At 46.4% G+C, this 26282-nt stretch overlaps 3 protein-coding genes across 3 annotated transcripts in view; 1 reads left to right on the top strand and 2 right to left on the bottom strand.

The window, feature by feature from the left end:
* Positions 1 to 2759: 2759 nt before the first annotated feature.
* vmn2r1 (vomeronasal 2, receptor 1) lies at positions 2760 to 10416 on the bottom strand. Its single transcript, XM_086215539.1, has 15 exons — positions 10296 to 10416; positions 8771 to 9153; positions 8103 to 8394; positions 7756 to 7998; positions 7484 to 7675; positions 7281 to 7406; positions 6515 to 6666; positions 5794 to 5914; positions 5472 to 5699; positions 5183 to 5306; positions 4600 to 4760; positions 4315 to 4510; positions 3967 to 4193; positions 3445 to 3644; positions 2760 to 3362 (listed from the first exon to the last, which is right to left on the bottom strand). Exons 2-15 carry the CDS (start codon positions 8992 to 8994, stop codon positions 3041 to 3043), a joined length of 2808 nt encoding a protein of 935 aa, XP_086071665.1. The 5' UTR covers positions 8995 to 9153; positions 10296 to 10416; the 3' UTR covers positions 2760 to 3040.
* A 12-nt stretch (positions 10417 to 10428) lies between these two features.
* On the bottom strand, positions 10429 to 23351 carry gmps (guanosine monophosphate synthase). The gene is made up of 16 exons (XM_086215540.1): positions 23088 to 23351; positions 21609 to 21781; positions 21012 to 21126; positions 20593 to 20690; positions 19885 to 19988; positions 19126 to 19319; positions 18338 to 18503; positions 17793 to 17944; positions 16309 to 16482; positions 15928 to 16033; positions 15695 to 15810; positions 15394 to 15519; positions 14264 to 14379; positions 14041 to 14171; positions 12634 to 12806; positions 10429 to 12243 (listed from the first exon to the last, which is right to left on the bottom strand). Exons 1-16 carry the CDS (start codon positions 23112 to 23114, stop codon positions 12142 to 12144), a joined length of 2073 nt encoding a protein of 690 aa, XP_086071666.1. The 5' UTR covers positions 23115 to 23351; the 3' UTR covers positions 10429 to 12141.
* Positions 23190 to 26282, top strand: part of slc33a1 (solute carrier family 33 member 1) — a 9846-nt gene continuing 6753 nt past the window's right edge. The window contains exon 1 of the mRNA XM_086215545.1: positions 23190 to 23231. The gene's annotated coding sequence lies outside the window, so the exon portion shown is untranslated. The remainder of the gene's footprint in view (positions 23232 to 26282) is intronic.

Genomic DNA, 26282 nt, shown 5'->3' with positions numbered 1-26282 from the left:
TTTAGAATGTGGGTTTACGACTCACCACAGAAAAGCCGACAAACGACGTTGACGTGCAGCTTTTCCAGAATGTGAGAACGTTTTCTTCACCTGTCATCAGGCCCGTCACGACCTTGGAGGACACCCAGGTCATATCCTCTGTAATTTTTTTCCCTCGTTTTTTTTTCTTTTAAATTCAGAAATGTTCAATAAATTTATGATAAAAATCCTCCTGACTTTGATTGACTGGTGGAAAATTCAGCAGCTATTCTCATTTGTTTACTCTGAAAATAAAGCCCACATAAGACAATCTTTTTTTTTTAAATCATCGCCATTTTAAACCGTAGCTGAACTGTCCGACACTTGAAACATTGTATCACGTGACGCAGCCACGTGAAAGCCAGCTCAGCACCGCGGGAAAAAGCCCACGTTCTCGTCAAACTCCGCGCAGTCAGGTTTTTTTTTTTGTCGGGGTGGAATTTGAAAATGAAGCAAGATGAAGAAGTCTGCTCTAAAACAAACGAAACTCAGCGTTGGAAAGCCAACAGGCCGGGGGAAAGAAAGACAGAAGGAGGTGAGTTGCTTTCGCTGGTGAGACGGTGCAGTATTTGGTGTTCCCTGGGTTCCCTGGGTTCCCCCGGTAGCCATGTCCCTCCCCTCTACGGGTGCCTCACCGCTCATCCTCTGTCCTTGCATGGCAGCTTGGGATGCTTGATCAATGATCATTATCATCAGTGTAGTTTTTAATTAGCATTTCAAGCAACAGCTGTTCAAGCAACAACTGCCAAGACAGGATTTCGTTTTCCAGTCGGCACAAAAACGCTTGGAGACGGTGGAGGGTTTTTCATCTCTCGAGATTTGATTTCGGCGCATTTCAGATTCAAAAAAGGCTGGAGAGTCGCCGCAACCTGTTGTTTATGACGTTGTTGGGAACACGACTTGGGCTATTTGGCGAACTCACCAGACTATAACGTGAACCCAGGAAGATGCTACATTAGCACTGGTAGCATCGTGATACCTGCTTGACATTTCTGTGCTAACAGCTGTGGCTCGTGGCCACTCAGCTTTCTAGAGCCACAGTTTAGTTCAGCGCTCTCAGCATTGCTTCCTACATGAAAATAAAGCAGACAAATAGAAACTGGGTGGGAACCTAAGCTTTTCCTGCATCAACTTAAAAACAACTGATGCACAAGGCGCAAAAATAAAAGAATAAAGAAGTCCATCGTGTAGTCTGATATGACAAAATCTTGAGCTTCACTGCAGAGTTCACGGTGCTTTTGGAAGAAGAGCGATTTCTACCTCAGCCATTTTATCTTGTTCAACAAACAAACTGCTTGCCATGACTACAAGTGGATTTCACTATGAAAAGTCACCAAATTAAGATGGTTTTTTTTGTCAAATAAGATGTATCTGTATTTGACCTCGGTCAAAAAAAAATCCTGGGTACGGCCCTGCCTGTCATTTATGGAGAAAAAGCGAAAACACAGACGAAATTGAGGTTTTAAAACGCTCCCTGAAGGAGCCTGTTGCTCTTACAACAGCGTTTACGGCGACACACCAGCAAAACACACGCCGCGACGCGGGGGGGTTCAGCTCCGGTGTTCCTGTCCACTCGCATCAGCTGACAATAAATTATAGGCACATTCCTTCACTGCACCGTCACCGGGAGAATTTATTCACGTCCACGTTGACAGCTGACTGGAGCCATCAGAAAACAAGCACGCACACGCAGGCAGGACATCCAGCCGCCCACCACCAGTGAGACATTTTGAAAGAGTTCAGAAGTGCAGTTGATGGTTAAACGCAAGGGTTAAATTGGTCATTCAAAAAAAAAAGGAGATAAATGAAGTGATGCTTCATTGTCATTTTGGGCTGAACAATGTTTTAGGAGACGGCAAACACACACGTTCATACCCCGCTACACTCCTGTCAGCGCTTCTTTTCACGCTTCTGCGTTTTCAGGGAGTCTCTTTCCGCCTCACCGGCACGTTCCCGTGCTGCCTCGCGCACCTCTCAGAGGCAGAATGTACCAAACCTCCACTGCTGGACTGCAAAAATGTCCTCTCGCGTGTTAAATTATTCACCAACTGCTGGCAAATATTTCCTCCCACATTCAAAACCCTCCAATCCCAGTGTGGTGGCTTGTGCTGGAATGGTGATCGCCTTCCATCCATCAACCCACAAAGCAACAAAGACGCTTGGATTCGCATTCCTGCAGCGCCCTCTGCTGGATCTCACTTATATCCGTCGACCTGGTCCTGAGTCTTCCTCTCAGTCCACTGCCTGGACCCTGAGACTCTACAGACCTCCATGATGGACTGTATAATAGATGTGGACAGACCCTCAGGTCTGACAACTGAAGCCAAAGCAAAAGTTCTTTAAACCTGAATTCTTTCTGACCACCAGCAGGGGGCGACACCACTGGTTGCAGAGAGATGTCAGATTGTACAAGAAAAAGGCCTGATATCTCACTTGATTTAAGACTTTTGTCTTATTTGCTTCTTCAGTGCATCGGGATGTTCACTCTTGAGTTTGGGGTTCCACTTCCAGTCAAAGGAACCACCTGGCAGAGTTTGCTGCAGAGCTGCAACAAAAGGTCAACAACACTGTGACCTCTGTAATTCCACCCTCTCCCCCGGAGCAGATGTCAGTCTCAGGGGACTTCCTGGTTGAAGAATAGTTGGATAAAGAAATTAAACCAAAAATGTGGGTAATTTTTCTATGAATCCTGTTTTAATTTGTTCTCTTACAATATTACAGAACAAGTTATTAACCGCTAGAATGTGAATTTATTAAAATATCACTGACTGTGACACATCAGTGTCTGACAAGTACAGTAAAAATTAAATTTTTCTTCATGAATTTATGTTTATAAATCGAAGGATACAACTTGGATGCCTGGATCTGCGACCGCCGTACATCAAGGATACCGATCTCAGTCAATAAGTTCAGTCAAACACACCTTTAATCAAATCCGAGTAAATCTGAAATATTTTGTAAATGATTCTCTGTCAGATACAAGTCCTAACTACCCTGACATTTCCAGTGTTTTCCTCCCTGGTTAGTCATCGATGGCGGTGGATGCAGTTGTGGCGTTGACCTCAGTAGCTGCTGTGGCGAGTGAAGCCGACGTCCCGGTCGAGGTCCCGTCGCGTGGTCTAGCACGGGGCCTCATCATCTCCTCGGTGTTGCGTTCAGGTTTGACCAAGAGAACGTAGCACTTGGGCAGGAAGATGCAGGTCAGCAGGCCGAAGCTGGACGCCAGGATGGCAAAGATCTGGACGGCTACCATGAACTTGCCCCGCGTGCTGAGGTAAGCCGGGACGAAGGAGATCCAGACGATGAAGAAGACCAGCATGCCGAAGGTCACGCACTTGGCCTCACTGGAGGGCAGATTCAGGGAGATACATCCAAACCAACGGGAGTCTCAGAATGCAACAAAGGAGTCACGTGAAGGAACTCTACCTGAAGTGGTCCTCCAGTTTCCGGGCTATGAAGGCAAAGATGAAGGCCAGCAGAGCCAGGAGGATGTCATAGGCAAAGATGCAACAGATGAAGACCACAGAGCCCTCATCACACTCCAGAATGATCTTGATATTCTGAGCAGACGTGTTCTTCACTGGATGTGGCGGGAGGAGGATGAGCCACACGGTGCAGGCTACAACCTGCAGCATGGAGGACCACCAAGGGGTCATTAGATGGATTTGGTCCCCTAATAAAACTAAACCAACATCCGTCCTGTTTAAATATGTAGAATCACGCACATGAAGAAACAACAGAATAAATGCATTCATATAGATGAAATTGAACAAAACTTTATACATTCAAAATTGTGAAAAATCAACATTTCTGCTGTGTTGCATTTGAAAAACATGTTTGTGCAGTAAAAATGATGATTTAGAAAAGTCATGATAATAATATTAATAAATATCGTCATTGAACTGCTTTTCTGTTGTGGTGCTTCACAAATGAAATGTAGTACGTTACCTGTATCAACGTTGCCATGGCAGTTATCGCCCTCTGGTGGGCAAAGGTGAGAACATCGACTTCAGGTGCAGCCGTAGCAGCCACGTTGTTGTTGTTTGTGGTGGTCACGATGACATCTGGGCCGCCGCTGTTGGCAGCCGCTTCGGCTGCAGCTTTGGCGGCTGCTTTGGCTCTGGAACGTGCAGCTTTCAGGTTCTGAGCTCTCAGCATCAACACGGCAGCTTTCCCTGAAGAAAACCAACAACAAATCCTCCACCGAGTTACAAGTCAAGTAAACGAAGGCAAATACAGCTGCAAAACTCAGCCGATTCACACATAAAATGAGCTTTACTTCCATAACGTACGCACCCATGATGGAGGACAGGCAGAGAGCGAAGCCCAGCGCCAGGGCCACTTGGCTGGTCATGCAGCTCCAGTGTTGAGGCTCTCCGAGGAAGACGATGGAGCAGAGGAAGGTCACCACCAGTGAGAAGAGCAACGAGAAGCTTAACAGAGCATCATTGGCTTTTACCAAAGGAGTTCCGATGTGCCCCATAAACACCACCTAATAAAAGCAGAACACGTGTTCATACTCTGGATGCAACCTGTTTATGACATCACCGGAGGGTAAATGTTCCCCCGAGTGGCTCTCACCCCGACAGCGATGGTTATCAGCGCTCCGAAGGCAGAGATGACGATGAGCGTGATCCCCAGCGGTTCTCCAAAGGCCAGGAACTCGATGACTTTAGGCACACAGGTATCATGAGCATCATTGGACCAGTAATCACCGCTGCACAAGACACATTCACGAGCGTCTGTCAGGGCGAGAAGAGCGTCACATTTATCCGCTCACAGCCAAAAACTAAAACCAGCAACACCCGTAAACGCTAGAGCTTTGTTTTTGTATTTGTCTCTCTTTTGCAGGCGATACTTGAAGATAATAATTAGAAAACCTCATGTCCAGGAGGCAACAGCCTTCTTAAAAATTGACTGGACATTGGACATCAGCTGCCATTAGCCTCCAGATACTCGTCAGGCCCTTTCTGATCCTGGAGTCACAAAGAAGTGGAGCAGCAGGGGTAAACATGTCTTTGTGACCTCGAGACTCCACTCTTTGAGTACCAGAAAGGCCAGCGTTGCTTTAAGCTCTTGGTTTTAAAGTTTCAGCTGCTAGTTGGCCTCACCTGGAAGAAAATCCTCATATATTTTAGGGACCAATCGAAAGTTGTGTACTGACTGGTTGTGTTGCTGATCTCTCCGTCAGCACAAGGGATGCAGTCAAAGCAGCAGACCGGTTCTCCCTGCCGGATCCCTTTCCTGGTGCCTGGCTGACAGTTCTCACTGCACACTGATCGAGGAGGCTGGAGCGCGCGCGCACACACACACACACACACACACACACACACACACACACACACACACACACACACACACACACACACACACACACACACACACACACACACATTACCCTGACATTGACCAGCTAATCCTAATCTAGGAGATCAAGCTGGCAGGCCGCTGACCTCCAACACTTCATTGTTCCACACTATGGAGTCGTTCATGATGGTCATCCTGTCCTCTGGAGCTGCTGAGCCGTTATAGTGCCCCACAGTGACATAAGAAACCTCCCCGTCGCTATTGATCGCCCAGTTGATGATGTCATATAAACCGTCCACATCACCGTCGGTAAAGTAGACCTCTTCATTTGTGTGCGGCACCTTAAATCGGACGTTCTTCAGGTAGTACATCAGCTAAGAAGGACAGGAACTGATTTAGATGTCAGTCAGACACACACACACACACACACACACACACACACACACACACACATCCACACACAAATACCTGCCATGGCTCAAAGTTGGTGATGTAAGCACATTCGTTCCTGGTGAATGGCCCGTGTCCCGGCTCACAGTGCTCCAGGTTGTGCAGCGCGTGAGCAACAGCGTACACGGCTTTGTAGACACTGAGATGAAGTATCAGTGACATCATTCACATCGACATTCCATCAGCATACAGCATCGTTGGGAAAACTACTTCCAGAATGTAATAAATCAAAATGATTGCAATATTACAATTAAATAAAATGAACCATTATGACCTTCTTCACACCGCCTGTCTCATCCGAAATGGGAGCTCATCAAAGTAATACTTTGTTGTTGTTCCCTCTGTACCTGGGTATATAGATGCTTCCATATGTTGTATTTGTGGGTATCTGTACAAATACATGTTGTAGTAACATTTAAGGGATACATAAAGTACTTCTGCTTGTGAAAACGAACAAATTAGCAATCAAACTCCATCACCAAGGACTCTGCTTCCTGTAACAGCTCTGATTGGTCGACAGTGTCACGTGATACCACATTGGGGCGTCAACAACAAATGGAGCAGTAACTGGGCAGATTTCAGCATGTGAACATCAGCTGCAACTGAAATGTGGTTGGAGTTGGGTTACATGACTCAGTTATCACCCAGTGTTAACCTGAACTATCAAATGTGGCTGAACGCAGTACTTAGTACTGTGTTGTCAGAAGTAATACCTGCAGCACCGGTAGTTGGGACTGACCTGTATGTGATTCGCAGCTGGGAGACGTCCCAGTAAGTGTTGTTGAGCTGCACCAGTGACTCGCTACCTGTGCACAGACCCTCAGGGACCCCCCTCAGGGTCCCGGGCCGCTGCCTCAGAGCTCTCCCGTAGTCCAGCGTGCAGTTGAACACCTGAGAGACAAAGATCTGATGAGCAGCAGCCCGACGTGACCAAGAGGAAGTCACACCGCAATAACAGCTTACAATCCTGTCACGACTGATTACGACATGGTAATCAGTGTCAGGACAAAAATGCACTAAAATTACCGATCATGTTTAGATGAAACATTAAACTTTTAACACGTTTTACAAAAACAAACCCAATAATTCAACTCTTGTATAGCACAGGGGGGAAAAAAATCATAATTTTTTTCTTTTTTTATTTGCAATGATGTCATTGGTTGTCGCCTTTTTCACTTAAAATAACGGAAAACAGCATATCATTGACAGGTTTTCAGTTCAAACCCTTCCATTTTATTTAAATCTGACTTCCAAGTTGCTGATCAGAAGAATCTGTTTTCAATTTTTTTTTGCCTTCGCCAGAGAATTTTCCAGAACACAGCCAGTCAGAACGGTTCTGTATCACACAATGAAGGCAAACGTTTGGTGCCGGAAACCCAACCTGATTATCACTTCTCCCTCTTTGTCACATGACTTCCTGGATGATGTCTGACAGAACGCTCCACCGATATTCTCAACCAGAAAACCTACCAACCAGAACGCCTTTGAGGGAGGATCTCACTCACCGTCTCCCAGAATTCCTCAGTGAGAGGGTCAGCGTAGGGGTCCAGGTTCAGCAAGTGGTGCTGCAGACCAGGGATGTCAGCCCTCTTCACACCGAAGCCCAAGGTGCCACCCAGCACGGATCCCACCTGGAACACAACACACCTGGTCAGCTCATTTCCCTGGGACCGGTCCAGTTGTGGTCCAACAGGGAGCTGGTGCTCACCCCCGGCTGGTTGATGAGGGCGGAGGTCACCCAGGCCTCGCTGGCTAGCCAGGTGCGGTTGGTGACGTTGTGGCGGAGCAGCTCCAGGACCAGAGGACTAAGATCCACATCTGATGAGAAGACCACGATGATCTTGGCTGTAGACTCAACGATAGTGTCGACGATTCGCTGGATGTCCTCCGGCGAACTCACCTGAGGTGTGATAATACGGTGTGATGTCGTTAGTCCTGCGAGTCAGGGGAGGAAGAGCAGTTGGAGGACAAAGCCATCACCTTGGGGAGGGTCTCAGAGAAGGAGATGCAGACGCCGGCCTCCTCCACCTGCTCCTTGAAGTCTTTGATGCCGTACTTGCCGTAGTCATCGTCGGCGGCGATGGTTCCCACCCAGGACCAGCCGAAGTGCAGCACCATCTGGGCCATGGCGGTGGACTGGTGCTTGTCGTTGGGAATGGTCCTCAGGAAGGTGGGGAACTGGAACTTACTTTCCAGGGCAGAGCACGTTGAACTGTAGCTGACCTAAACAACAGGCGTTTGAAGACCGATTGGCCAGCACTCTTATCTAATGGAACTCACATTTAGATATTAAAAATGGATTATAATCTCAGACGGTGCTCCCTCACCTGTGGGAAGTGGTAGAGTCCCAGTATCCTGGCGGTGGCGATGGACAAGTCAGAACCTCCAGCCCCCACCAGAGCAGCCAGGGGCGCCCCGTTACCACAGCGGTAGTTGGGCACGGCCTCGTCTTGGCCCGTCAGGTAGGTGAGGGTTCCCTCCACGGCCTTGGAGATGGTGAAGCAGGAGTCGTAGATGACGTAGCCCAGGTCGGTGTTGGGCAGCAGTTCGTCCTTCTGGTTGATCTCGTCGATGGCAAACAGCATGGTCTGGGTCCAGCGGAAGGTGCGGAAGTTGAACCTGGAGAGGGATGGACAAACAGGATGCTTCTGTCCCACACATTAATCTTTTTTTTTTTTTTTTTTTAATTGTATAAAATTTATTTCAGAAGTTATTCTCAAAATCACCACCAAGAGGGCAGGGAGCAGACGTCTTAAAGGTCTGAACCCCCTGGTGGAGACCATAAGAGCATGAATGTGGCCCCTGAGGAGCTGCGCTGCTCCGTCTTGATTTCTGCTGCAACCTCATGTGGTCACAAGTCTTTGTAGACTTGAAGCACAAAATCACCCAAATAAATAAAACTCTCGTTTAAGAAGAAACGCGAGAAATTACCTGTCATGAACTCAACCTCCCACTTTGAATTCAAAGAGTGACCCAGAGGAAAGAACCGACTCACCCTTCGCACCCCGAGGAGATGGGCACCCTGGACGTGTTGCCATCGCTGGAGGCGATTCGCTTATGGACAGGAAACATCCCACCAACCACCACCTTCTTCTTCTCCACATCCTTGTAACCGCTCAGGTTGAACTTGGCCTTCAGCTTGCATGTGGACTGTGGTGCAACAGGCAAGCAGAAGTGGAGAAAAGCAAGTAATCCAAGAAGAAAGCGATGGATTTCCATGTCCTGCAGCCGCAGAAACGTCCGTGTGAGTCCGACAGCAGAGGAGACAGTGAAGAGGGACGGTGTCTGGTTGGTCCTCAGGGGAGACGAGCTGCTGCTGGTAACCTGAGCCCCGACTCACCGGGTGGATGGAAAGCAGGATGGGGAATTACTGCCTAACTGGGAGCACAATTCATGAATTAATTTGCTTGACTTTGTTCATTAATAATACACGTCTCATCCCTGAGATATTAAAGGAGGTATAAGGGGCTTTCAAGGGACTTTGTACTTCCATCAGGAGCACAAACTGGACCACAAGAAGAAAAAAAAAAATCAAAAACTGACAAATCACACCCTCTCATCTCAGTTCTTCCACTTTCATCCAGTAAATGTCAGTTAATTCATTTGTGCTGCAGACAAACCGCCACAGGCCAGGAGTTAATTGGCAGCATGTGGTAACTTGCAGTATTTACGCAGTATTACAGCTTGGCTACTGTTTCAAACTGTCCCCTGAGTGGGAGGGATGTTGATCGGTGACTGAACTTGTCTGCTCTTGTCTCTCAGTCAGCAGGGGAAACACACGCACCTGCACCCCCACACAGAGGGACGTCGCCTGGGTAACCATGACTGACGGCGTCCAGTGATGTGGCTGTTTACTGTACAAAGATGTCACTTTTACTGCAGGAAGCAATGCAAAAAAGGGGAAGGTGTTTTTGTTTCTGGGAAAGACTGACGTGTGTGTGTGTGTGTGTGTGTGTGTGCGCGCGCGTGTGTGTAACTGAGCTCATGTGAGAATCTGCAGGAAATCAATCAGGTTTTTTTTCATTTTTCCATTAAAGTCGTATTAAAAAATGAAATCCAAAAACAGTGAAGAAAACGATGTGATTTCAGTCTTCATGCGCAGTAAATGACCAGCTGTTTAACACTGCAGCGGTGTGAATACGAGTGTTTATCAGTGTTCATCAACAACTGTGAATCTCTGGAGGCCACAAATTACTGGATGCTGGTAAACAAGAGTGACAGAAGTATTTATATCGTTAAAAAAGTAGAACTGTAGCCAAGGTGACAAAAAAAAAATACATGTAACTGCAAAATGCCTCCATACTGAAGTAATCCGGCGCAATGTAGTTGAGTAAACAAGGACACACTGATGCAAGTACTTCTAATTATACCCAAGAACAGTACTTTGATACTGAACTTCTCCCCTCTAAATAACTCGCCATTCTATTGCTAAAAGCTGTTGTAATAAAAGGTAGTCATAAAAGTTGGCAAATACACGGTACTAGTACTTATCTGTGTACTACCAACTATTTACTGCTCACCAATAAAAGTGATTTACGTCTTTATCCTTCTGGTATTTTCTGCTGGTTTCCTGATGTCAGAATCAGAAGTCTGGATGTGAATGCGGTCCGTCACGATGGCGGAGCAGCAGGAAGATGACGGCAGCAGAGGTGAGAAGTTTCAACATGGAGATCTTTATTAAAGCTCAGTTTTCATTGTACAAATGTCATCATAGTTGAAACTGCATGCAGTGGCTTGGTTTGAGGCACATTACTAAGGAGAATGAGCATTGTTGAAAAAAAAAAAGAGACAAATTTGCATAACTTAATCTCGTGGATATTGCAATTAAATCCAACTACAAAATTATATGTCCATTATTATCAAGCTGTTGTTTTCTATGGAGACAAATGCAACATAAAATACACACATATAAAAAGGCAGAAGAAGAGAGGGAGAGACACTAAAAAAACCGTAGCCAGGAAACCTTTCGTCTTTTGCGTTGTAGGGGAAACGTTGTTGTTAAAGGGAGGAAATAACAGAGGATGAGAGGCACAAAGACAAAGTTCTGGAGGCATGAGAACCGCCCCGTCCACGTGAAATGTCAGCAACGGGGTACAATACACTTTTTAAAACTCAGTTAAACCTGAGTGCTGTAATCACTGAGGTCGAGAAGACGAGAGAGATCATGTTTGACCGTCCGGGACAGACAGGTGAAGCACAGTGTGTTTGTTAGAGATGGCAACACTCTTCACCTGACCTTTGACACTACAGAGCAATAACACTTAACGCGGTGACGTCACTGCTGGATGCACGATTATGATGATAAAGCATCATGGCTTCATGGGTTAAAAAGGAATACATGTGCAAAGAATACGCCCTTTCATAACACAAGAGCAGCCGAAAAAGGATGACACGATGACAGCAATTTACACGAGGTGGTTATAAACTCTACTGTACTTATTCTGTTATTAAGTTAGTCCTCCTGCTAAATTCATTCTTCATAAAAAGCATACATATTGCAGCATGAGGAGAAACAGTGTTCTATCCTGCTTTCTGAAAACATCAGGGTCCTGGTCGGGTCACGTCAAAGAAAAACTGGAGAAAAAAGAAAAAAGAAAAAAAAAGAACAGGCACATACAAAGTTCTCCATCCCAGCTTCACACCAGCCACCTCCTCGCCGTCGCCGTCAGCAACAGTCAAAAACCTCTTCGTTAAATGAAGCCCAAGACTTTAGATCACCACAGCATATTCTAATTTGGCAAAACAGAAAGCTTAAAAAGTGTTAATTGGTCACAAAGGTGTTCGTCTGTTCAGGTTTTGGACAGACGGCCGTCCTCATAGCACAGTATACAGGCAGGAGGTGAAGATGAGACACGGACAGAGAGGACGCGTTCCGACCTACGACACACAAACATTCCGGATCGGCTGCTGGAGATTTCTACACCCTCCGACTGTTCCTCCTTTACACACTAGGTTCTTGTGTTTCTTTGTTCCTCCCACAATGCAATTGGAGTCCCAGTCTAACAGCCGACCTCACAACAGGAAGCAGCGATTTCACCTTTCCGAAATAGGGAGGAAACGCATCGTGAATCAAAAATGACAAACTCAATATATTATCAATAACCATTATCGATCAAACCCGATCGCCAAAAACATTAAGACCAGGGAGGAGTGGTGGGAGAGCAGAGTAGTAGCGCCGTGGCAGGAGCGCCCATCACAGTACGGTCTGCCTTCCATGGGAATGTTGAAGAGAGGGAGGGAGCGAAGGGAGAGGAAGAGGAGGAAGGACAAAAGGGGAGGAGAGCCCACCCTCTCTGATTACTGTTGAGTGTGTTTGTGCATTGTGTGTGAGTGTGTGTCCGATCGGTACGATACGGCGTTTGGGTTTTATTCCCACTCTGTGGTGCCGGGTGGTTTGGAGGTCAAGTCGTACATGACTCTGGAGATTCCTGGGATCTTCTTGATCTCATTGACCATCTTCAGCACCACCTGAGCAAACGGGAGCAGAAGGTCAACCCTCCAGAACTCTGAGCATCCCGAGGTGAATTAGTATTTATGACGATTAGAATGATCGTAAAACTTAATTCACAAGTAAAACCCTTAACTTCTCTCTCCAAACTTTATCTCCTCAGCAAGTGTCAGTCACGCCACGTGAGATGAATGCACACCGTCTTGTACCTTTGATTTTTTGTCTCTCTCTATTTGAACCTTTTTGCATCAAATCTAATTTTTATGGCTGTGTTGTATAAAACTCTTTACATCAGAATTTGCTGAAATATCATTGGAAATGGAACCAGAGCTGCGCTGAGGGTGGGCGGAGCCTGCTGAGCTCCATTTGGTTCCCTATGAACTTGCTGGAGAGGCTTCAAGCTGACGTACCTCCTCTGGGATGTGGTTGCCTGGCATGGCGGGGATTCCAGTCATGAAGTCACTGGTGATGAAGGTGCGGACAACTACCGAGCGCCGACAGGACGGCTGCTTTTGCAGAGGGTCACGGTCAAAATGCAGGGGGGTCAGGATGACTGGCATCTGGCTGATCTTACCTGAGTAGCCTGAAAGAAACGCAGACACGGAGAACAAAAGTTCAACATGTGATTCAAGTTACAAATTAGCATTCAATGTCCTCACGAGACCCCAGTTCCAGTCCAGAACGCAGGTTTAGGGACCACCTCCTCCCTCTTGCAGCATTGGTACAGTCCAAATGTGCATTTACGCACAGATGTTAAGAGGGTCTGAGTATTTGGAAGCTTTCACACATACATCATCATTTCCTGACTTTGCTACACAAACCAAAATAGTAGTTGTCTGAGACGAGACAGAAAGAGAGAGAGAGAGAGAGAGAGAGAGAGAGAGAGAGAGAGAGAGAGAGAGAGAGAGAGTGTGTGTGTGTGTGTGTGTGTGTGTAACTGCTCTAACAGAGAGTCGATAAGGAGATGGTGCAGCACGTTAATTTGCAAAAATGTTTAACAGAACAACCACAAAAAGCTCATCAATTCTATAGTCTTTATTCGCTCCAGTCACTTGTCTGGTTGCTCCAGTTGAACTGCAGTGACGAGATCGTCAGCGCGAGCTGCAGGCGCCGTCGTTGACTGTGATCGTCCCCTCCCAAGTCCACTACACCAACCGCCTGTGGGCTGTGTCCATCAGAGGTGACGGTGCTGATACTGACTGGACCGAATCATACCTGCAGAGTAGCGACTCATTCAGGTGTGAAAGTCTCCTTTTGTCTAACTCAAGGGGCATCTTCATTTCTATTACAAGCTTGAATCCACCTTCAGCTCCACATGAATCCTGAGCACACGTTCACCGAGGCCTTCTGACTCGTCTTAAAGACTTGCAGAATATTTCATGGATGACTTGCAGCGACGGCGCAGGTGAGCTTAAATTAGCAGGATGGAACAGAGCTTCTGTAGTCACGAAGGTACAGACGCAGCAGAACAGAAGCTTCCGCTCAACAGAGGCCAAGAACATGTTCTCAATCAGATGGAGTTTGCCTCTGGGGATTCGTGAAATTCCCCTTGCTGACGCAAGTATGCTGACATGGCAACTAAAGTTATGCTGCCACTGGCCTCAAGCTCTCTAGAAGTTCTTCCTCTTCTTCATGGTAGTTGCTCACATGTATAAACTATCTGACCTTCCATGTAACTTACAAATGATATTCTATCATTAATTAGCCTGATGTGATGAAAGTGTTAAACCTACTAGGACTGGTAAAGCCACATATTCCCCAAATTCAAACAAAGGCCTCTCAGTCTGCTCAGCCCATCTAAAGAAACTCTCACTCACCGGACTCTCTGAGGATCGAATGAGCTACGAAGTCAGCCTGTCTGAGCGTGCTCAGAACACCTGTGGTCAGGAAGGTTGGGGTTATGTCTGTTGGCGGTTCCTTCACGTGGGAACCAAATACGTACACAACTCTGGGATGGAGGAAAAAAACATGCAAGTATAAATAAGTCAGTGTGCTCGACTGATCCAGAGGAGCACTGAGGAGGTCTGAGATGTGTGTTACCTGTTGATGCTATGGCACATGCGGGGGATGAGTCTGGCCAGGAACATGAGAGACTCCCAGTGCGGAGATTCTTTACTTGTGACACCACACACATAACTGTAGGAGCGGCAGTCACCCTGTAGGAGAGGGAGAGATGGAGTAACAGCACTGACAGCAACAAAACTCTTAAACATTAGTTAGCATGTGTGACTTCCCTCCGACATTGAGACGTTTCTACAAATAGACGAGGAGCAGTTGTCTGTGTTTGTCCTCCGTCTCCTGCCTGAACCACAATCTGAGGTTTTAGCTAAATTAAACTCTGGTTTCAAACAGGAAGTAATAGAACACACCCAGCACAGTCCCTCATTCTCTCCACACAACACTCATGCTCAACTTTAACAACTGGAAAAGTCTGCCGTTCTTCTATGTTTCCCTGCCATTTCTACACACTGGTCTTTTTGTTTCTTTTACAAACAATATCGGATTGGCTTGCAACACCCGGCATGTACCACCGCAGGTACCACAAAGATGTGTGTGGGCAGACATGACTCGTCGTTAACCACTGAGTCACAGACATAACAACAAGAGACGAGCAGCAACAATGATGCTCTCTTTCAAGCCACCACTGCCTGAGCACTCATCAGCAGCTCTGAAGACATCAGGACTTCTATGCAGCAGTTCAGATACGCATTTCTGGGCCAGCCTTTGCTGGAAATGTTGCTATAAAAGGCTGTTTAGTCATCTAAGGACTCAGCGGAGTAGCTATACATCCTGCACGCTCACTTCAAGCTACATCCATCTTGGATCATCATCAGGTCAAAATCAGGCCTGACGAGGATCCAAGACTGATAGAAAGGTTGTCTGATGAACTTCTGAGGCTCTGAGTGAGGCTTCTTCCTGATTGATGAGGCATCGAAGGAGCTTCTGTAGCAGGTCAACTTTCAATGCAGATCTGATATTTTTATGAGTAGAAGCAAGGTTCCTAAACTAGGAGGTTCGAAGTGGACTACCACCTGCCTTACGCAGCCTAAGGAAGTAAAAGACAACTGAACTGAAAAACTGCAGTTTTTGGACGAGGTGGTGCTTTCAGGAACACAGAACTTAATCCAAATGCAGAGTGACTGGATTTGATGAAGGGGACGTTGGAGTACCTGGACGCCGACAGTTTTTATGGGCAGCAGGAAGGCATTGAGTGAATGAAGGCTGGTGATCTGCATGAGCTTTTCCTCCTCCTCGTCTGATATGCAAGACTTGACTCTCTGAAGCAAAGCGTGGGGCTGGAGAGGAGACAGAGAGCAAACACTCCTTCATGTATGAATACAGCAAAAACTATGACAAACAGAAATATCTTTGAATGATCTGAAGAACATGAGCGCAGTGATGGGTCTTTTGGTGCAATGTGGCCAATCAACCAGCAGAGGCTGCACATAACAGTAAGTAGGACCTTCTGACCTTTTTGACACTGGCAGAGAAGTCCGTGACGATTTTGAGAATGTTGTTCGTTTCAGCAAAGTCCTTACAGACGTACGGCTCCTCTGCACAAATCACTCTGATGGAGAGACCAGGGCCTACATGTACAGGAGAGGGGAGGAGCGCTCTTATTGGCCAATGACAGATGAAACACCTGCACCTTATGTACCCACTATAAGCATTCACATAACAGCCATGTGTGATTATGTACTTGCCAGGGAAAGGGTGTCGAGAGACGATCTCCTCTGGCAGACCCAGCTCCCTGCCAAGTGCTCTGACTTCATCTTTGTGGAAATCTTTCAACGGTTCGATTACTTTTCCCTGCAGGATCACAAACAGGTACAATCAGCAGTGCAACAGCGAGTGACGTGCTTGAGTGTTGCGTAGTGGTGGAATTCTTCTGAAAGGAGAAAAATCACACAGAACACCCATGAAACAGCTGGTAAGGGGAGGGGTGAACGGGTAGCACCTACGGGTGTCCTGTGGCACGGAGTCAAAAGGCAGAGAAGAGCTTTAGGAGTGAAGGATGCTGACGCAGCAGGATAAGCTGCTCACTGACACTACAGTAGAAACGGGTGCGTGCACGTGTGAGGTACCTCGTCTCTGAGTTTGCGGATGAGCTCTGTGTCATTGTGGTGTGTTTTGATGACCTCTGCCTTTCCACTGGCGAGATGAGAGGCGCTCTCGATGAGGTCAGGCCTCAGGGTGCCCTGGGCCAAGAAAACCTCCTCTGGCTTCAGATTCATCTCTCCTATGACTTCATTCGCCACCTGAAAAGCAAACCAATCCATACGGTCTGACGCAACGCCTCAAGGAAGCCAGCTTGCGTGAGAAAAGAAAGCTTAAAACACATTTCTTTACCTTAATCAAGCGCTGCACTTGCTCTCTGCTTTACTCTCAAATAAAATAAAATTTTATGCTTTGTTTGTATCTTTTAAATATTTTAATTGTAATTCTATTTGAATAAATGGCTTTGACATGCATTCAGGTTTTACTCTCTTTATGGTTTTAACATATATTCATGTCTATGTATTCTATGTATTCATGTCTATTGTAAAGCACTTTGAGCTGCATTTGTTGTTAGAGAGGTGTAAACAACTGAAGATGATGATTAAAAAGAGCACATAAATATGGAATCAAATATTTAGCTGGAGTGACTACATGATACTTTTCTTTGCATTGTCCAGACTCTTGAGACATCCATAATGATTCTGGTGCTCAGTAAATAAAAGTAAAGGTTCAAAGGGTTTAGGTTTTATACAGAGAGTTTCCAGAGAGGAGGAGGGTCACACAAACACAAAGCCTCATCATACGATCCACTGAAGATCGACAGTTTCATAACCTGTCCATGATTTCATCTCGGGACCAGGTTAATCCAGACTCTAAATTGACCGTAGGCGTGGCTGGGAGAGCCAATGGTTGTCTGTCTCTATGTGTTGGCCCTGCCATGGACTGGTGACCTGTCCAGGGGGAAGGCTGCTGGGATAGGCAGTAGAAAATGGATGGATTTCATCACATTAATGCATGCTAACTCCAAAGCTTGATAGATTGATGCGAGCGCTACGTTAGCTAGCCGTGATGTCTCACATATTAACGTGAGCAGTCAGTCATCAAATCAGCGACTTAAACTGACGCTGACGGTGTCACGAGGCTCATCAATCTTGTCTTCGTTGTCAGCATGTTCATCATCTTATGCCTCAGCAATGACAGCAACTACCACTTTCGAATGTTAAGATTCCGCCTCCATGAGCTCAGCCAAGCTGACTCCTACACAGGCGGCAAACATAGCCCAACATCACGAGCTCCACCGAACTTTACCCAGCGAGTGACATCTGATTTAAAAAAGGGCAACAACAACATTCTTTGGAAAGCCTCACTGAGCTCACCATGACTGACATCATCCACACGGAGCCAAAGAGACAACAGCCCCTCCCTCTCCATACCACACCTGCCCCACACGACCGTGACAGGAGTCCCAAATCATTTTCTGACACCTGCAGGGTGCAATCCATTTCAACCCCTGACTTTGTATCCATACAAACTGCAAGCCGGGTGTACAAGCAGGCAGGCGTGCACTCACCTTGACAAATGTGTCTCCAATAATTTTCCTCTTCTCCTCAGGGTTGGTGGTCATATTCAAGGTTTTGCTGATGCGCTTCCGGGGTGTCCTGTCCTCCTCAGAGATGGGAAGTGTCGTTGTTCCGTTGTAGAAGGTGTGAGCTGCATTTACCACTGAAGAGACGGGGGGGGGGGGGGGGCAGGCCAGACAACAGGAGTGGGTTATACATCCCACAACTATGTAGGTACTTGTTCTATAAATATGTAGGCGAGAACAGAAAATGTGAATTTATGCATCTTTGACTGATTAAACGAGTCAAATCACAGTCGAGCAGCACCAGCTTCCACATCAGATAAGACACTAAGTTCTAACATCAATAACAGGACACAACTTTGGAATCGGTGCTGCGTCTCTGGGCTGACCAGGTTCAGGTTGGGCCCAGTATTTCTCAGTTCTGGCCGGGTCCAGCTCTGAGCTTTCTAATAACGCACGGTCTGGTTTGGGTTTGAGGACATTTCTGGGTCTCTCCAGGTTGGGGCGCGCTGTCAAGGCCTCTTTGCCAGTACCTTTGAGTTTGATGCCCAGCTTAGTGAGCGCCTCCTCCACACTCTGGCTCTCCCTCTTCCTCATGAAACCGTTGTCGATGTGAACCGCTATCACCTGGTCCTGGTTCAAAGCTTTGTTGAGGAGGGCTGTGCACACTGTTGAGTCGACGCCACCACTCAGCAGCACCTGAAGCAATCATCACAAACACTCTGTGAAGCAGGTTGTTTTGGTCACGTTGTCTCTGAACATCAAAATACTGCATCTGCTCATTGGCAGGAAAATCATGGACTCATTTATAAAGAAAGGATGGCTACAGCCTTGATGCTGTTGTACTTTTAATTAGTGCCGTTCCAGCTCCTGGGAGTCACACATCCCAGAGCCCACTTGTGCAGCCCAGTAAGAAACAGCGAGCGACAGCTGCAACCTCACTGTAGTTGAAGAACAACAAACAGAGGTGACGCGTTCGTCTTTAAATTTAAATCATGTGCTCGGAGCCCGTTTCCTTCACTCTTTTATCACCCTCACGCTCCCCTGAGATGAGGCCCAGTTTGAAGGCGCTCAGGGAGTCGACAGCCGCTTTTCACACCGAACGCTTTAATTTGAGAGTTTAATTGATTCTATTTAACATCTCACCACTCGTGCTAGCACCACTTGCAGAGCAGCTACCAGAGCACACTCAGCACCTCAGTTTTAAACGACCACAAATAGCACATTCTACCTACTTGCTGACAATTCTTTCCTGCTCTTTTTCTTTCGCCCCCCTTTTATTGAGAGATGCCATCACAAACGAACCCTAACTTTGACTCACCAGGACTTTGGACTTGTCTACTTTTTCTCGGATGTCACTGATGCAGGTCTGTTGGCGGTTCTGAACGGTGAAGTTGTTTGTGCATCCCGCAATCTCAAAGAGGAAGTTACGCAGCATCTCCATGCCTCGCTCTGTCAGGTCGACTTCAGGGTGAAACTGCGTTCCGTACAGCTTCTTCTGTTCGTTAGCAATTCCTGGTGGACAAAACACAGCAGATGAGGAGACTGTTAACGTCAGTATTCATCAACCACCGTCTTAATGTCTTCCTATAAAGCAGATCCAGAAGTAGTGACAGCTGCAGCGCTGAACAAGACAACATAAGCTCCACTGTGGGCTCCTCTGTGGTGGAAATTTACAACAGCTGCAATACTAATCTACTAATGTTTTTATTTCAAATTATCCATTCAAATTAAAGTTGGTAGAGGCTAAATGGTAGCCTGGGAAAGTCACCACACACACCAATGACATTTCGTCTGAAATGCAGAGAGATTTATGCGGTCAGCTTAACGAGAATTGCGAGAACTCATTTTGCGAGAAGAGAAATTAATTTATAAGACAATACGATGCACAGTAGTTTTAAACAACACAGGAAACATCCATTTGAATTACATTGTTAACCAAAATCACAACACTGGATGAAGGCAAACAAAAAACAAAATGAATCAGATCCTACAAGAACAGATGGAGCTTTTTTCATACTGCAGTAGCATTGGATTTTTTTTAATCAGGGCCTCAGCCTCTGTTTCACACGCTGCTCACCAGCAATGATGTTCCCTGACTGGGCCACCACTTTAAAACCATCAGCCACTTTATCCACACTGTCTCCATGGGTCAGCAGCACCAGTTCCTCCTTCTGAAGGCCTCTGGTTTCACACACACACACACACACACACACAAAAGTATTTTATCTATTCGATATATTGGATGGGGAAAATGCACATCCTAACACTTCTCCTTGAACACACGACTGAGGATCTACATGCAGAGATTTCAGCGATTGCTTTCTGGCACACACGTAAAAACATACAGACATTTCAAATAATGCCAGATTACAAATGCATCCAGCTCAACCACACTTTGACACTTTAATCTTGAGGTTTCCTTTCCATGCGTGACATCCTGATATCAAAAAGGCCCATGGAGGTTCACGCCATGCGAGTTCATGACTGGCACTTCTTGTGATCCTACTACTTTTCTCCCCCCGCTTGGAAAAATTACACAGAACATCTGGTGCCAAAAAAAATAAAAGTACAAAGACACGCAGTTCCAAGATAGCAGCTACTATGCAGTAAATACTGAGCCACATTCAGGAGCTGAGCAGTTTCCCCGCATCTGCTAAAAAGCAGCATCAAGCCACGATCCTTGAAGCTGTTCTCAGAAAACCATCGCCACTACATAGTCGGTGAGAGAGTCCTGCTGGGGCCTGCACCTCTTTTACATGTATACGTGTGTGTGTTTGTGTGTTACCTGAAGAGGGAACAAGTGTTGTCCAGTCCAATACTGAACACTCCATCTTCCCTTACACTCTTCTTGTGTACTGTGCCGCCAAAAACTTTATTCATCATCTGTGACACAAGAGACACACAGCAAACTGAGCACACAGCTCGTTTTAGAGAATGTGCTTGAGAGCAGACAGCTGCTGGTTTTAATCTGCAGGCTGGCTGGGAAAAGTGAGTGAGTGATGCTCTCATCTCCCTCAGTTAGTGTCAACGTGACCTTGAAGACGGCGAGGAAGTCCCGTTTGGGGAGAAGAAGCTGAACAGTAGCCTGGAGTCATGGAAAAGTGCAGCTACTCAAAGTGAATACATATAGCAAAACTGCATTCTTGAACAAAGGTGTACAGGATGAGGGACATTCTCCACGATCACGTGTTGTTGTGTGTGTACCTGCATGCCATAGCAGATGCCCAGGACAGGCTTTCCGATAGTGAATATGGCAGGGTCGAACCAGGGGGCATCTTCTGCATACACAGAGGCGGGACCCCCTGAAATGATGATCGCCCTACAGGAGGCAGTCACACGCAATCCTGTCAAAATGCATTCAAGTGTGCTTCCAATGGATGTCAGTTTTGATGTTTTTGCCACACAACTGTCTCCATATCTCAGCTGTCCAACGGCGTCCTAATCAGACGGACTTGTGGCGTCATGAAGCTGTCCAACTACAACACAGCCTTTACTTGCCTTTTTGTTTTTTAATCTTCCCCTCCCTCCCTCCTTCCCTCCCCAACATCAAAACATTGTTTTAGATTTTTTGGTTTTGACCGTTTCACCTCACACCAAGATTAATTTCAGTGAACCAAGACCCGGGTTTTGGTGCAGATCATTCATCATTTTTTAGTCGCCACCAGAGGTCAGATGAGCCGTCACACCGGCTCAAACGTGCTGGACCCCACACGTCCCACGGCTCAGGTGTGTGAGGGAGGTGAAAGACTCACAAAACAGAGTCACAATTCTACATTGGTCAATATATCTCAATGTGCTCACCTGTAACCCTGCTCTCTGATAGCAAAGGCTGGGGTCTCCAAGGGGAGGATCTCTGAGCGGACACACAGCTCCCTCACCCGCCTGTCAATCACCTTGCCGTACTGGGCCCCTGCATCCAGGATTGCCACTGCCCCCTCGCATGACCCATTCTGCTCTGCACTGCTGATCTCCAGCTGTGGAGAGTGACATTCACAAAGTTAATTTTTAGGCATTGCAGAGGAGAAACAATCACACAAATGTTTACCAGCACCCACACACACACACACACACACACACAGAGGAGCATGTCCATGCCTGCTGCTTGAGCTGCACCTCAGACCTCCTGGAAAATTTGACTCAATGAGGCCTAAACTAATTATGGACATGTGAGCTGCGCTACTGCCTCTCGCAGAACGCGATGCGACCATTCAGCTCATCACTCGTGTCACATGAATCTCACAAGTTGGTCAAAGATGATTTAAGGGCCCCCCTGACGAATCTATTTCAAGGTAGCTGTCGATCTGCATGTCATCTTTACAAACGTGCGGGCTCACAGATTGGGTTTCCACTCTCAGTAACGGAACTAAATAAAACAGATCTCCACCTCCAAGAACTACAAATCTGGGTGGATGAGAACAGCAAAGAGAAACATGACCCCACGTGGTAAAAAACGCTTCCGCCGTTGCCAAAAAACACTTCAGACGCGGGACCCATAGCCTCCACGTCCAGTGTATGAGCTGGGAATAACGACGGGAATGGCATGGAAGTTATGAGCGAAACACCCAACAGCTACACGCTAAAGTGCACCAGATAAGCTGGTAGCACAACAGTAATAGCAGCTATAGTGTACCGGTAACCGCAAGTTGGCTCCTACTAGCTTAGTGACGACGTTAGCCAACTGTCAGTCCGTTAGCTCGTAGCGTGTGACAGCAGCCGCACCAACTACGATGTCTTACCGGATTCTTTGTGTCACCTTCGAAAAATAAACGCCAGAGCTATCACGCAGACCTTGTTGGCAGCGGTGTCATTGTAAATCCAGGCTTCCCGGCTAAGGCTAGCTGCTCAATCACCCATGTCGCATGCTAGCTCACGTCTACTATAAACAGTAATCAGCATTAGCATGTTAGCAGCACGCTCTGCGAGCAGCTGGCTAGCGGCGCTAAGCTAAAACCCACGCGGTGCTTGGAGACGAATAATTTAGGGGGGGTCCGTTTTAGGACTAATACCAACACGGTTAGTGGCAAAGGGTTTGTTTCTGCTCAAGGTTAGAAAAGACTTAGCATCTAAGAGCAACATGTTCAAACGCTGCAACAGGCAGTGGTCACATTCCTCCTCGGAGGCAGTGATGGTGGTGTGTTCAACGCTCTCTAACTTTCCCCCCGAGGTACCAAACAGGCCGTAATTAACGGGGAGGGGGACTAAAACAGGAACAGGGGTCCTAGTATGAAGTCAACCGGGTAAGCCAGTGCTAGAGCAGCGGCTGCAACTCGCTCCACTGACCTTGCTGTCTCCGTTGCACAGAGCCATGGAGGACTGCCGTGTTGTGGAATGAGCTGTCCTCTTCGCCTCGGTGTCCCAGGTCTCAGAGAGAGAGAGAGAGAGAGAGAGAGAGAGAGAGAGAGAGAGGGAGGGAGACAGATTGTGGTGAGCTCAGCACGCCGACGACTGTCTCAACAGCAGACTGGGTAGCAAGGGAGAGAGTGGGCTGTCACCGTCTCTCGTCCTCCTACTGGGGAATAACTTTCACCCGGAGGACAGACCGGATAAACGAGTCAGGGGTGGAGCGCAAAGTTAAACCCCCAAAACCGGAGTGAAGGGCTGAGCTTCGGCACAGCATGGTACGGGTTACATGAGGGTGGTGGTGATGGTTGTTATGGTCGTAAACCTCGTCAGCGGGTCAGAGTTTGTCACCATCACGCTCTTATTGGAAACCCAGTTTATTCATTTGATATTTAAAGAGGAGAAATTCACCCAAAATTGAAAATTCAGTCGTCATCATTCATTTAAATTCATGCAAATAGAAGAACAAGTAAATTTTTACATTATATATACCTCAAAACACAGGAAACACTGCTGGAGTTTCACAGGAAAAGGTGTTGCAGTAATTTGCCAAACAAAGTGAGCAGAGACCAGTATTCTACCATATTATATATATGCGAGATATATATATATATATATGTGTGTGTGTGTGTGTTTTTTTTACTTGATTTTACAGTTTACTTTGATTGTTTGGGAGAGTACTGCATCGCCTTTTCCAGCATCCCACAGTTGACTGGACTAACGTTAAAAAAGTAATGTAAGATTGACGGTAGAAATACTGCATCACATTTGACCTTTGACCACCAAAATCTTTCCAGCTCGTCCTCTCCTCCTAGAGGACATTTGTGGGACATTTGAAGAAATTAACTTACAGGAATTCCCTGAAGTTGCTGGCTGGTTAGAGTGAGACAGACGGAGGCCCTGACACCTTTGAGCCCCCAGCTGTCACCAGCGTCACCTGGAGGTGAGGTTGCTACCAGCCTCACTGTGCGAGCACCTCAGACCTCCCTCTCTTTTCAGGTCATAGCAGCACATATGTGTGAGGAACCCGCTGTACTCCAACACACTGCATGTTCTAAGTGTGGGTCTCTTCCTCTCTGCGAGGGTCACACACAACAACCGTCAGCCTTTTGGTCCTCACAAATGTCCTCCAGCTGTGAATGCGGGATTTCCACCTCAGGATTTTCTTTTTAACCCTACCAACAGATACCAGGAACAAGGAGTTGCTTCCTGTCAGTTACTGAGAATTAAAAACTACAGTTACTTTATTCATCATTAAAAAAAATATATTAGCAGTATTCATGCAATTAATTCCCCCTCGTGTTTAGGAATTTAAAAAAATAGTCGTATGGCTTTGTTAGCAGGTTTTAGTGGAGGGGTGAGGAGAGGCTGAGACGTCACGGTGTGAAGAACTCTGCTCCATCCTGTGGAAAAAGTCATGAACTGCATCATGACAGGACCGCCGTTTCTCATGATGTTTGGCATCATTTTGAACCAGTGAACATCATAAAAAGACACTTATTTTGATATTATGCTCATCAGTAGTGACAATACCTCTGACGTATCCATGAACTTGGATGATTTAACACACACGGAGATCTCAGTGACCCTACTGACCCCGGCTGGGAGGAAATTGAGCCCCATGACTTAAATGAAATGCTAATTCTGAAACACGCACGACTACGACTGGACTGATTTAATCACAGCTCTCTGTTTGTCTGGTGCCATGACACAAATCTGATCGTCCTCTTCGACCAAGCAGGCAAGTGACGGAAGCTTATTTTCTTTGTCAGGACACCTGATCAAAAGCTGCAACCTCTCACATGATGACAACCGTCCTGCTGTCACATGCTGGCATGATGTCACATGCCATCTGCAGGGATAAGCAGCTTCACATGCACTCATATTGACCATAAGGCAGAGCACGCCGTTATCCATTACCTCTCACACAAGCATGGCTGTGGCAGACTGTGGAGAAGCTTCAGGTCTGATTGTGTTTAAAAAAGAATTTGGAGATCCCTGACTTCCCTCCTATTTTGGATTTTGCTCTATTAATGGCTCCTAGGAGTTAAAACTGTCACCAGGAAATCACAAGTCACCATCAAGTGCCCCCCAGTTCTGATTCAAGAGGATATTATTGATTTATTAGCTACACCCCCCCCCCCCCCCCATGACTCACCATAGGGTCACAATGGCTACGCAGTTTTGTGAAGGTCAAACAACAACACAGCCATAAATATTGACCCACTTCACAATATCTTTAGATAACAAATATATATCTAAAACACAAATTACTTAGGCGCTGCCTACCATGTTTGACCTCATGGCAACCTGGAAGTGACATCACCGGGAGACATTCCTGTCAATCGAGACACATTTCAGGACAAAACTGTTTGTAAGAAATGATAGAACTGAAACAACTTCACTTTATAGTCATCTCAGCACATTGCAGTTCTAAATCTCTCTTTTTTTATATTCCAGACAAAAAGGCTGTTGTGAAACATGGAAGTAACTATTTACAACTAATTGTGTTACAGTAATTCAGTAACTTTTGGGGGTGGTTATTCTTTTTTTTTTGTTTCGTTTTTGATTCAACAAGAACGGCCAGTACACAACTACTACGCAGTAGCTACGTTTTGTCGCACTGTACCTCTGAAAACACAGCAAACTTTTACCGCCAAAATGTGAGAATTTTACCACCAATACTTATATTTGTCGCTGGGTAATATTTCAGTGATGCAATGGTACTGCAGCTTGAGCAGGTTAAGGTATTTTCTCACACATTCCTCCCTTTCAAAAAAGGAGGGATGGAACTTGGGAGATTCCTCTCCTCATTTACTGCTTTGCTTGTAAATTCTCTCTGCCACTTTTTTTTAAAGTTTAAAAACACAGTTCAATGCCGCTTGAACCTTGGCTCTTAATGAGGCGTTCTGTGGAACTGATGTAATTATTGGTGTGATGTCTCCATCCTCTGGGGATACAGACTCATTAATCTTGGCCCATTTGGGATGCGAGTCTGTCTTGCTCTCACTTTAGATTCTTCCCGCATTTTCATTCCTCGAACAGGTTATAAAGTTGTTTGTCCAGTGTCACTCCAACATCTAGTACTTGATTAATATTCTGATCATCATTATCATAATCACTGTAGTCTTTAAT

The sequence above is a fragment of the Aulostomus chinensis genome, chromosome 10 (genome assembly GCF_037954235.1).
Source record: "Aulostomus chinensis isolate RoL2024-O1b breed Wild chromosome 10, RoL_Achi_v1.0, whole genome shotgun sequence".
In the NCBI taxonomy this organism is placed as follows: Eukaryota; Metazoa; Chordata; class Actinopteri; order Syngnathiformes; family Aulostomidae; genus Aulostomus; species Aulostomus chinensis.
Note: the sequence above shows the minus strand (reverse complement) of the source record. Positions and strands in the feature narration are given on the sequence as shown.